This window comes from Phacochoerus africanus, chromosome 3 (genome assembly GCF_016906955.1).
Source record: "Phacochoerus africanus isolate WHEZ1 chromosome 3, ROS_Pafr_v1, whole genome shotgun sequence".
NCBI classification, from domain to species: domain Eukaryota; kingdom Metazoa; phylum Chordata; class Mammalia; order Artiodactyla; family Suidae; genus Phacochoerus; species Phacochoerus africanus.
The window spans coordinates 24,041,256-24,053,945 of NC_062546.1; the positions used below are offsets into that span (position 1 = coordinate 24,041,256).

A 12,690-nucleotide genomic window follows, 5' to 3' on the forward strand; every position below is an offset into this window, starting at 1 on the left:
TGCAGGTGCAGCCATAAAAACCAAAAAAGAGGAAAAAAAACAACTGGTTGATTTAACTTTTAATTCCTTAGAAAATATTAAAATATATTTTCACATTAATTTTCAAAGTAGGAGTTCCCGTCGTGGCTAAGTGGTTAGGGAATCCGACTAGGAACCATGAGGTTGAGGGTTCGATCCCTGGCCTCGCTCATTGGGTTAAGGATCTGGCATTGCTGTGAGCTGTGGTGTAGGTTGCAGATGCGGCTCGGATCTTGCATTGCTGTGGCTGTGGCGTAGGCCAGTGGCTACAGCTCCGATTAGACCCTTAGCCTGGGAATCTCCATGTGCCGCAGGAGCGGCCCTAGAAAAGACAAAAAAAAAAATTTTTTTTTTCAAAGTAGATTCTTTATCTCATCATATATATTGATTTTTATAAATCCCCATATCCAATAGGAATCCTGGAAATAGAATCACTGCATCAAAAAAATTGGACTTACTTAAATTTTGTTTGGGAAAACAGCTGTCAACATTACTGCAAATCTAGAAATGTTTAAGCTGGGCAATGATCAATCAAAAATGTTATTCACCAGTTGTCAATGAAGTATCCAAAACAATCCATTCTTAACCTAAATGTCTATTGACAGATGAATGGATTAAGAAGATGTGGTATATATACACAATGGAATACTATTCAGCCATAAAAAAGAATAAAATAATGTCATCTGCAGCAAATGGATGGAACTAGAGATTCTCATACTAAGTGAAGCCAAGAAGAGAAAGATAATTACCACAAGATTATCACTTATATCTGGAATCTAATATACGGCACAAATGAACCTTTCCACAGAAAAGAAACTCACGGACTTGGAGAACAGACTTGTGTTTGCCAAGGGGGGATGAGGAGGGAGTGGGATGGACTGGGAGCTTGGGGTTAACAGATGCAACCTATTGCATTTGGAGTGGATAAGCAATGAGATCTTGCTGTACAGCACATGGAACTATAACTGGTCACTTGTGATGGAACATGATGGCAGATAATGTGAGAAAAAGAAGATATGTATATGTATGACTGGGTCATTTTGCTGTACAGTGGAAACTGACAGAACACTGTAAATCAACTATAATGGAAAAAATAAAAATCATATTAAAAAAATAAAACAATCCATTCATATAAGTACATGTCTCCCAGAGGTCAAGAAGATAAGTTGTTCATGTTTTCCTAACCCCCTCCAGCTTTCTTCTCTCCCCCTCAAAGTTTTGGTTCCTAGGAAATGTTCAGGTAACTACTGAATGAATGGCCCAATGACAAATGGTACCACTACTTGACTGGTGAAATAAGATTTCCAATGGATCCATTTGCTCTGGCTGGGAATAAAATGTATTCAATAAAGGTGTGCTGAATGAATGCCCAGAGGCAGCAGGAAGAAGAGAAGCAGGAAAGATGGAGTTGGAAAGGTTACAAGTGGCCAGAAGGAGTAGGACCACTGTGGGCCAGGGCAAGGACCTGAGGCACTCATGTTCTAATAGTTCTGGGTTGTGGGAAACATGAATGTTAGTTTTATTATTCCTTTACTTTTCTGGATCTCTTTTCAAATTTATTGATATAAAAAAGCAAGTTACCAAAAAAGAATACACTGGATGAAGACAAGATTTCTTTCATAAATAAGGTAAGAGGTACCAATGAAATCCTTGATGGAGTCTGAATAAGGTCCTGATTTTGATAATTATTTTGTAGTAATATAAAAGAATGTTCTCATTTTTTAGGAAATACATGTCAAAATATTCAGGGGTAACAGTCTGCAACTTATTGTCAAACAATTCATAAAAATACTTTAAAATACTGTAAGGTCACAGAATAGTTAAGTAAGAGGAAAGTAATCTTACCAACAGAGAGATCCAGGCAAACATTTGAGGGCTATCTCCCTATCCTACAACTGAAGCATTTTTTTTTTTTTTTGCTTTTTTAGGGCCACACTCATGGCATACAAAGGTTCCCAGGCTAGGAGTCTAATTGGAGCTACAGCTGCTGGCCTATGCCACAGCCACAGCAATGCCAGACCAAGTCTCATCTGCGACCCACTCATGGCAACAACCAATCTTTAACCCACTGAGCGAGGCCAGGGATTGAACCCAAAACCTCATGGTTCCCAGACGGATTCGTTTCCGCTGTGCCACGACGGGAACTCCATGAAGCATTTTCAATAGTGCTATTTAAAAAAAAAAAAAAAAAAAAAAGACAACTCAAAGCAAATGACCTCAATTTGACAATGACTTACCTGCTCAGTCTTAACCCACTTTGGGAAGACTGCAGTTAAGTCAGAAAGCACACCTAACAGTCTCAGAAAAGACTCTATGATTATGTGTTGATGCTGCTCTCTGCCTCCATCTGCAAATGCCTAACTACCACTCATCCTTCAAGGCCCTGTGTTAGTCTCATACTCTTCCACTCCTTCCCTCAAACCACCAACCTAAGTATCACCTCTCTCCAGAGTTAGATCCAAACAGCATTTAATGAACACAAAGACCACAAGGGCCCCATTCATCCTTGTATATCTGGCAGTTAGCAGAGCTCCCAGGCATATAGAAAGGGTTCAACAAGCAAATCTTGACGTCAACCTCCACATGGCAGGGAGGCATATCACCATCAGTTGTCTCTCCCATAGTTTTATTTTAAGTATTTCTCAGGACATCACCTTACTTTCTCTCTTGTAATATAGGTACCTGCAGTCTTATTCCTTCCTCTGGACAGAAAGACCTGAAAGGGCACTGACCAGATGTCTTTTTCATTTCTCTAACCCCTCTCAGCCAATGTTTCATCAGAACATGTCTGATGACAGACCATAGACACTCCCAACTTCCCAAACTACAATGGCTATAATTCTATGATTAACCTACTCAAGAAAACATAGAGAACACAAGTTCCTGAAACCTGAACTATTGTAGGCATTACACTGAAGCAGACAAAGTTAATTTAAAAATAAATAATCTGCAAAAGGCATTATAGGCATTATGCTGAAATTAACCTGGTTAATTCATAAGTAAATTACCTGCAAACATGTGGCAATGTCCCATTTCTAACAGGTACTTAGTTAAAAAACAAGAAAAAAAAATTTGCTGAATAAGCCTGTACTTCTTTTAGGTCTTCTATCTTATTTATTCTGTGGTTCATGTAGAATATTCACAAATGACATAGCTTACAATAGAGTCTGGCACTTAGTAGGCATATTTTGTTGACTAAAGTGAATGAATGGACTATAGCCCATTTCAAGCAGCTCTGGTTATTGTAAATGGCTAAATAGCCTGGGCCCAGATTTAGAGAATGATCTGAGATTTCTGAACTTCTAAGGGCATCCATTCTATTTCTGTTTTACATAATAAATAAATGCTTACCCAAGTAAAACAATTCCAACTGCATTCTCCTCTAGCATTTTAGTCATGAAAGCAAACAGCTTAGAGCCTATTTCAAAAGAGTACTCTTTTGAATGTAATGGGATCCATGCTGCACTTACTTCTCCCAGCTCAAGCTTAAGGTAATTGGACCTCTACCATTAGGTAGAGGAAAATGGGCAAGTGCTGTAGTTACTTTCAGTGGTTTCAAAATTATTCCCTAGAAAATCCTCTATGTAATCTAAATAAGCAAGACAACATAAAATCTTGCCATCATCCTTTCCCAAGACCTGTCCTACCCTGACTTCATCTTATTTCTATCTTCTCCATAAACCAGAGATTCAGCTAAATTAACTGACCCAAGACAGAAACCGTATGTGTATGCAAACTTTAAAACAGGCACTGGGTTTTAGCCTCTAACCTAGTCCCCTCACTCATCTCATCTGTACAACATATTTCCTAGTGATATAGGAACCATTCACTGCCAATTTCAAGTGATGTCATATCACCACCCTTAAGGCAACATAACGAAGAGCTTAGTTTGCTGGGTTATAAGGGATATGGCTCTCATACAGAGTTCTCTATGCCAAAACAGACTTCTAAATTCTGAGATAAAATTTCCACCTAATTTGTACATCACGTCTAATAACTTTCTCTACGGACAGAAAGTAGGTTGGGAGGACAGAAGCCTTGCCACTTAGAGGAAGCTCGGCAAGAAAAGGGAGATGCCTTGTACCCAAGAGCCCATGAGGCTGAGGCACAACACTCTGGACCAAGTGAAAGAGCAGACCAACCTAAAGGTACCAAGGATGAGCCGGGAGTGATATTTGAGTACTTTCAGTTTACTATTTTCAAAGAGCTGCTCTGCTCTGTATATATGTTAACTACACAGTATGTGACCAAACCCGCCACCCCACAAAGAAGAAACTACGCCTTCCCCCCAAATTGAAATCGAAATAAAAGTATACAATTCTGTAGACATTATGGTATATAAGTCTTATAAATGACCACACTATAAAATCAAAACTATTTAAATGCCATTAACATTTTAACGGTGTATAATTTTCTATTTATAATCTAAATTACTTCTGTTTGAATTTGCCTTATCAGAAGAAAGGCAAAGAATTTCAAATCTTTATTAAATACATACATTAGATTTACATTTAGTATAACACAAATGAAGATAAAAAGTATAGATTTCATGACAGCTTATATTAAAGTCACAAGTTCACAGTGTCAAAATACAGAATCACTAAATATTTGACTCTCTCCTCTCCATTTGAAATAGCCTAATAAGAGATCTGCTACAACCCTGTTCATATTGCCTCCTCTGGTGGAATACATAGACCCATCTATAACTCAGGGGACAGTGCTACACATCCATTAAGGTTCAATTAAATGTCATGCCTCCCAGGTTAAGATGGACAGGCACCAAGTCTGACTGAACTTAATCACTGACGCCTATAGGCACACCACCTAGCATTTGGCAGGTCAATAGGACATTCTAACCAAACTGAGCAGAAAAAGACATGCTACAAGTGCTTACATGTTCACATTTGCAGCTTTGCTTCTCCCTTGCATGCCCTAACCTTTCATGCAAGAAGACAATTTCGTTTACCCTTTACTACTTCCGTGAGCCTCTCGCTAAAACTCTGTCCACACATTCCTCTCCAGGGAAAAGGGGCACCCACAAATCTCCAGGAGGTTCCTCATTTTTCCTCTGGACTCATATACACTGAAGAAGCTCTGCTTTAGGAACTACAGAGCTCATACTCTCCACACATGGGAAGGAAGGAAGAACAGAGGTTTCAGATGCTGCCCATTGCCAAGGAAAAGAATTTGGAATTTGGGTTCAGCCAAAGAACTTCCCTTTAAAAGAAAGAAATCATTATTCTTCAGAGGAATGTAAAATTATCCAAACTACAACCTATCACTCAAAATGCACAGAATATAATCCAAAATATTACACAGATAAAAGGAAAGGAAAATGTGACTTGCAGTTAAGAGAAAAGTCCAATCAGTAGAAATGAACTTCAGGATAAACCAGATGTTGGAACTGACAGAAAAGGAGTTTAAAGCACCTATTAAAACTATGCTTGGATGGAGTTCCCTTTGTGAATCAGTGGTTAATGAATCTGACTAGGAACCATGAGGTCGAGGGTTTGACCCCTGGCCTTGCTCAGTGGGTTAAGGATCCGGCGTTGCTGTGAGCTGTGGTGTAGGTGGCAGATGCGGCTCAGATCCCAAGTTGCTGTGGCTCTGGCATAGGCCAGCAGCTACAGCTCTGACTAGACACCTAGCCTGGGAACCTCCATGTGCCGCAGGTATGGCCTTAGAAAAGACAAAAAAGACAAAAACAAACAAACAAACAAACAAAAAACCCCACTACGCTTGGAGTCCCCATTGTGGCTCAGTAGTAACAAACCTGACTAGCATGCATGAGGACGTGGGTTCAATCTCTGGCCCCACTCAGTGGGTTAAGGATCTGGCACTGCCATGAGCTGTGGTGTAGGTCGCAGATGCGGCCTGAATCTCAAGTTGCTGTGGCTATGGCAGCAGCTATAGCTCCAATTCAACCCCTAGCCTGGGAATGTCCATATGCCATGAGTTCAGCCCTGAAAAAAAAACAAACAAACCTCGAAGAGTGAAATAATGCCATTTGTAGCAACATGGATGGACCCAGAGATTAAGTAAAGCAAACCAAAGACAAATATCATATGGTATCACTTATATATGGAATCTAAAAAGAAAAATGACACAAATGAACTTATAAACAAAACAGAACCACAGACATAGAAGACAAACTTACGGTTACCAAAGGGGAAGAGGGAAGGAGAGATAAATGAGGAGTTTGGGATTAACATGTACATACCACCATATGTAAAAGATAATCAACAGGGACCTACTGTATAGCATAAGAAACTGTACTCAATATTTTATAATAATCTATAAAGGGAAAGCATCTGAAAAGAAAAAATACATATATATGAAACACAGATTGTAAAAACTATGCTCATAATGAATCAACAGACTGAAAATCAGGGAATCTAGGAGCAAAAAAGGGGTACTGTAGAACTAAAAAGTATCAGAAATAAAAAAACTGACTGAATGAGTTTAACAGCAGATTGGAGTTGAGAGAAGAATTTGAAAACAGATCAAAAATTATTCAATCCCAGAGTTCCGGTCACGGCGCAATGGAAACCAATCTGACTAGGAACCATGAGGTCACAGGTTCAATCACTGGCCTTGCTCAGTGGGTTAAGGATCCACTGCTGTGAGCTGTGGCGTAGGTCAAAGACACGGCTCGGATCCTGAGTTGCTGTGGCTGTGGCATAGGCCAGCAGCCATAGCTCCAATTGGACCCCTAGCCTGGGAACCTCCATATGCCGCGGGTGTGGCCCTAATAATATTAAAAAAAAAAATTATTCAATCTACAAAGTTCCCACTGTGGAGAAATGGGATCAGCAGCATCTCTGAAGCACTGGGACACAGCTTTGATCCCCAACCTGGCACAGTGAGTTAAGGATCTGGTGGTGCTACACTGCAGCTCAGATCTGATTCCTAGCCTGGGAACTCCATGTGCCCCAAGGCGGCCGAAAAAGAAAAAAGAAAAAAAAATTAATTTCAACATCGTCCCAGTGACCTATGGGATAGTATCTAAAGGTCTAACAAATTTGGTGAAATAAATTCTGCATATTCAAGCTCAGTGAATCTCAAACATGTTAAATACAAAACTAAAACAAATTTGAATACATCACAGTCAAACTGCTAAAAACCAAAGATAAAGAGGAAAATCTTGAAATCAGCCAGGAAGAAAAATAGCACATTACAACCAGACAAACAATAATATGAAAATGATCACTAACTTTTCTTCGTTAACAATAGAGGAACATCAATAACATCTTTTAAGCACTTTAAAAAAAAAAAAAACTGTAAACCCACAATTCTATATTCAATGAAAACATCTTTCAAGGATGAGAGTTAAACAAAGTCATGATCAAAAAGGGAAAAACCAAGGGACTCTGTTACCAGGACACCAGTTAGAAAAAGAGCTAAAAGAAAAATTTCAACCTGAAAAGAAATCATTGAGAAGAAATAAAGAACACTGGAAATGGTAAATACATGTGTAAATCACTATCTCTTTTGTGTCATCTTCTTTAAAATACATAACTATTTGGAGCAAAAATTATACCACTACACTGGGGATTTTTTTTTTTTTTGGTCTTTTTTAGGGCCGCACCTGCGGCATATAGAGGTTCCCAGGCTAGGGGTCAAATCAGAGCTGTAGCTGCTGGCCTGTGCCACAGGCACAGCAACACCAGATCCAAGCTGCACCTGTGATTTACACCACCTCTCATGGCAACACCAGATCCTTAACCCACTGAGCAAGGCCAGGGATCGCACCTGTGTCCTCATGGATACTAGTCAGATTCATTTCTGCTGAGCAAGGATGAGAATTCCTACCTTGGGAATTTTATAGCATGTGTAGATATAATTTGTGTGATACTAGAGCATAAAAAAAGAATGTTAATGGATTACACACTATTTTTATAAGGTGGTAGTTCCCTTGTGGCCCAGTGGGTTAAGGACCTGGCATTGTCAGTGCAGCAGTTCAGGTTACTGCTGTGGTGAGGTTCGGTCCCTGACCCGGCAACTTATACATGCTGTGGGCATAGCCAAAAAATAAAAATACAAAACAAAATAAATGCTAAGAAGTATAACTAAAAGCAAATAAATGAATTAAAATGATATTTTTAAAAATTATTCAATTAGGAGTTCCTGTCATGGCTCAGTGGTGAATAAATCCGACTAGGAACCATGAGGTTGCTGGTTCAGTCCCTGCCCTTGCTCAGTGGCTAAGGATCTGGCGATGCCGTGAGCTGTGGCGTGGGTCAAAGATGTGGCTGGGATCCCACGTTGCTGTGGCTCTGGCGTAGGCCGGTGGCTACAGCTCTGATTCATCCCCTAGCCTGGGAACCTCCATATGCCGCGGGAGCGGCCCTAGAAAAGGCAAAAAGACAACAACAAAAATTATTCAATTAACCTGAAAAAACAGGAAAGGAGAAAGCAAAAAGCAAAATGGCAGACCTAAAAGCAATCATATCATAACCACATTTAATGTAACTAGATTAAACATTGCTGTTAAAAATCCAAGCTCAACTATCTATACATAAAAGACACACTCTGAGTTTAAAGACACAGTTATGTTGAAAGAAAAGTGATTAAAATGGATATACCATGCATACAGAAAGCAAAAGAAAGCTAGAGTACCTGTACTAATAGCAGCAAACATAGACTTCAAGTAAAAGACTATCACCAAAGACAGAGTGATATTTCACGTTACAAAGGGGGCAGTGCATTAGGAGGGCATAACAATTATACATGCGTATGCACATAATGACATAATTTCAAAATACATGAATCAAGACTGACCGAATTAAAGGGAGAAAAAGATAAATCCACAATCACCCCTCTCTTAGTAAATGGTAGAATTAGACAAAAAAAAAATAATCCACAAAATCAATAGTGAGATACATCAGAAAAAAACACCATCAACTACCTTGACCTAATACACAGATATAGAACAGATTTACAACAATGGCAGAACACACAATTTTTTCAAATGCATGTAGAATATTCACCAAGACAGATAATACACTGGACCGTAAAATAAGGCTCAACAAACTTAAAATCCTACAGAGTAGATTCTCTGACTACAACGGAATTCCATTAGAAATCAATAACAATAAGGTAACTATAAAAACCCCATTACTTGAAAATGAAACAACACATTTCTAAATAACCATAGTCAACAAATAAATCTTAAGATATTTTGAATTGAATGAAACTGAAAATATAAGAAATCAAAATCTGTAGGATGTAGCTAAAGCAATGCTTAGTGGGAAGTTTATAACTTTAAATGCTCATATTGCTCTTGCGGCATCTCACTGATTTTGAGTGGCTGTGTCTTCATTATTATTTGTCTCGAGGTATTTTTTAATTTATAAATATCCTGCTGTATAGCACTAGGAACTATGTCTAGTCACTTATGATGGAGCATGATAATGTGAGAAAAAAGAATGTATACATGTATGTGTAACTGGGTTACCTTGCTGTACAGTAGAAAATTGACAGAACACTGTAAACCAGCTATAATGGAAAAAATACAAATCATTATGAATAAAAACAAATAAATAAATGAATGCTCATATTGGAAAGGGAGATCTAGAAGATCTAAAATCAATGACCTGAGTTTCTAGAAATATTTAGGGAAGAAAACAATTAAGATCAAAACAGAAATCAATGACATTTAAAAAAGACAAAGAGGAGTTTCCGTCGTGGCGCAGCGGAAACGAATCCGACTAGGAACCATGAGGTTATGGGTTCGATCCCTGGCCTCGCTCAGTGGGTTAAGAATACAGCATTGCCATGAGCTGTGGTGTAGGTTGCAGATGCGGCTCGGATCTGGTGTTGCTGTGGCTGTGGCGTAGGCCAGCAGCTGTAGCTCCGATTATACCCCTAGCCTGGGAACCTCCATATGCCACAGGTGCAGCCCTCAAAAAAGACAAAAGACAAAAGACAAAAAAAAAAGACAAAGAGAGAAAATTAAAGCAAAAGGTTGGTTCTTTGAAACTATCAACAAAATTGATAAATCTTTAGCTACACTAATCAAGAAAAAAGGAAATTAGCAGCAGAAATGAAAAGTATATAGCATTTTTTAAAAGTAGATAGCATTAAGAGAAGAAAGGATTATTAATAAAAGATGAAAAAACATCAACAGAAAAGTCCATTCTCTTAGTTCACAATCAAAGCAGAAGCAAAAGTCTATATTAGAAGAGGATTATGTTAACTCTAAATATGAACCTGCCACAGTAGAAATCTCTTGTAACTCAGTGAGGGGAGAAGCCGGTTCTGTTTTCATAGCGTTTTCTCCCATTGACTTGCAGTTCAACTCCAAGCCTGCAGGCCCCAGTCCATCCCCAATGGAGTGGCAAGTTAGTGCAGATGAAACCTGGCCAGCTTCCAAAGGAGATTTCAACTGACCTAGAGGAGCAAAAGAAAGATTGGGGAACATACGCATGTTTATAAGAATCAAAAGTTCCAAAAGACTGATAAAGCCAGAGTCTTTTTAGAGGAAGCCATTCATTTCACAGTATACAAGAATACACTTACAGGTTCCAGCATATATAACGAGGACTGTGAGCATATCAAAGAAAGGCTAATAAAAAGCTAAATGGAAAGGAGAGTTTGCCAGAAATATTAATAAAAAGGCAGAGGCACTGAAGTAAGATGGCAACAGAAAGACAGAGAAGAACAGGGCTCTTCAAGAGCTGTAACTCCAACGCAACATTCAGACCCATACAAGCAAAACCAATCACAAATACATACAAAAGTTTGTCTATTGAAACCTCAGTGAAGAATAATATAAGAAATAAGGCACGGGAGTTCCTGTCATGGTGCAGTGGTTAACGAATCTGACTAGGAACCATGAGGTTGAGGGTTCGATCCCTAGCCTTGCTCAGTGGGTTAAGGATCCGGCGTTACCATGAGCTGTGGTGTAGGTCGCAGATGCGGCTTGGATCCTGTATTGCTGTGACTCTGGCGTAGGCCGGCAGCCCCAGCTCTGATTGGACCCCTAGCCTGGGAACCTCCATACACCACAGGAGCGGCCCTAGAAAAAGGCAAAAAGACAGAAAAAAAAAAGAAAGAAAGAAAGAAAGAAGGCAGCCAATTCATTAACTTGATTTCAAGACCATCTAAAACTTGTATGAAGCTACTGCAATGCTTGGTTTAGATTGGTTCACAACAGACAGGCATCAGGTTGGCAAGACCAATCCAGAATAGACTCTGACTCACCTTCTTCAGATTCCTTGGTACCGGTTGATGTGTTTTGCAAAGGATCGGTATTAATCGTATCAACCAAATCTGATACAACCAAGTCAGGGTCTAGGATCTCATGGGTCCCATTAGTGGACAGCCTGGAAGACCGTCTCCTTGATAAGTCTTTGTCAGTGTTTTCCGAGTAGTTTTTTGACTTTTCCTGGGCTATAAACCATTAAGAGAGTTGTAGTCAAGAAACCCGAAGAAATAACTCTGCTACTACAGATTTCTGGACCAGCTGCCTCTATAAAGGCTTTACAGAGGGACTTTAGAATATCAGATCTGTGATGAAAGGAAATACCCTATCCTACTTTATAATTTTAAGTAAAGTGAAAAGGCCCAGTCTTTCTGCCAGGATATAATTTTCCTAACTTAATGGATTCATGATCTGAAAATATGTGCCAAGGTCACATCCCCATCTTGACAAGTTCTGTTTTGGGGCGTTCCAACATAAAAGTCTATGATGAATTTCCCAAGTTACTAAGATTTACAGAGCCTTAGAGCCATCACAAATCTTTCTTGAAGCCAAAAGGGTATTTTTAAAAAAAAAAAAATCAATAAATCATTTTTTGTTTTTTGCTTTTCAGGGCTGCACCCACAGCATATGGAAGTTCCTGGGCTAGGGGTTGAATAAGAGCTACAGCTGCTGGCCTACAAAACATCCACAGCCACGCCAGAACCAAGCCAGCCATGTCTGTGACCTACACTACAGCTCACGGCAACACTGGATCCTTAACCCACTGAGTGAGGCCAGAGATCAAACCCGCATCCTCATGGATCCTAGTCGGGTTCGTTAACCGCTGAGCCACGAAGGGAACTCCCTAAATTGTATTTTTAAAGTTTCACTTAGCATATGATATCCATCCCTTCCTAAAACATTAAATTTCTAGTAGAATGCAAATCAAATGTAGTTTATGGGTATGGAGATTACATCCCTGAACCCAACATTGATACAGCTTGTGCTCTGGGATTTATTTTTCCTTGAACAAAACTTCTCTGATCCAACCACATCCCACTCACATCTGTTCCTGTGATCAAGGACAACAAGCATTAAAGCCTATAAGGAATGAGTGACATCCTGGATATAGGGGAACTAACACAATGACTGTCAAATTGTAATCACACAGACACAAACTGAGAACTCACATGAATTTTTGTCAAGCCGAGGACGTTTTATGGGGACTTCACTTCCTTTTGATATTTTCCGTCTTCTCAGTTCCAACGTTATTGGTTGCAAAGTTTGACTGTTTGAATCCACAGCTACAATGTATATAAAACCATACAAAAAAAGGTATGTAATTTCTTAGTGACCAATCTCCACATTATATATAAATAAAACATACATATATATACACACACACACACATATCCTTGTTTGATACATAAGCTCTCAAAGGGTATTCTTACTTAAGCTAAAAAGAAAAAAGGATGAGAATTTTTTTT

General features: G+C 39.1%; 1 protein-coding gene across 6 annotated transcripts in view; it reads right to left on the reverse strand.

The window, feature by feature from the left end:
- The window catches only part of PHF20 (PHD finger protein 20), a 147,999-nt gene that overhangs the window by 60,672 nt on the left and 74,637 nt on the right, over positions 1 to 12,690 (reverse strand). For 4 of the 6 annotated variants that reach the window (XM_047771195.1, XM_047771194.1, XM_047771199.1 and 1 more), the window contains 3 exons: positions 12,394 to 12,507; positions 11,224 to 11,412; positions 10,231 to 10,410 (listed from right to left, as the gene is read on the reverse strand). In XM_047771195.1, coding sequence (XP_047627151.1) covers positions 10,231 to 10,410; positions 11,224 to 11,412; positions 12,394 to 12,507 — 483 coding nt within the window. The remainder of the gene's footprint in view (positions 1 to 10,230; positions 10,411 to 11,223; positions 11,413 to 12,393; positions 12,508 to 12,690) is intronic. The other 2 variants (XM_047771197.1, XM_047771196.1) reach the window with 2 other exon arrangements.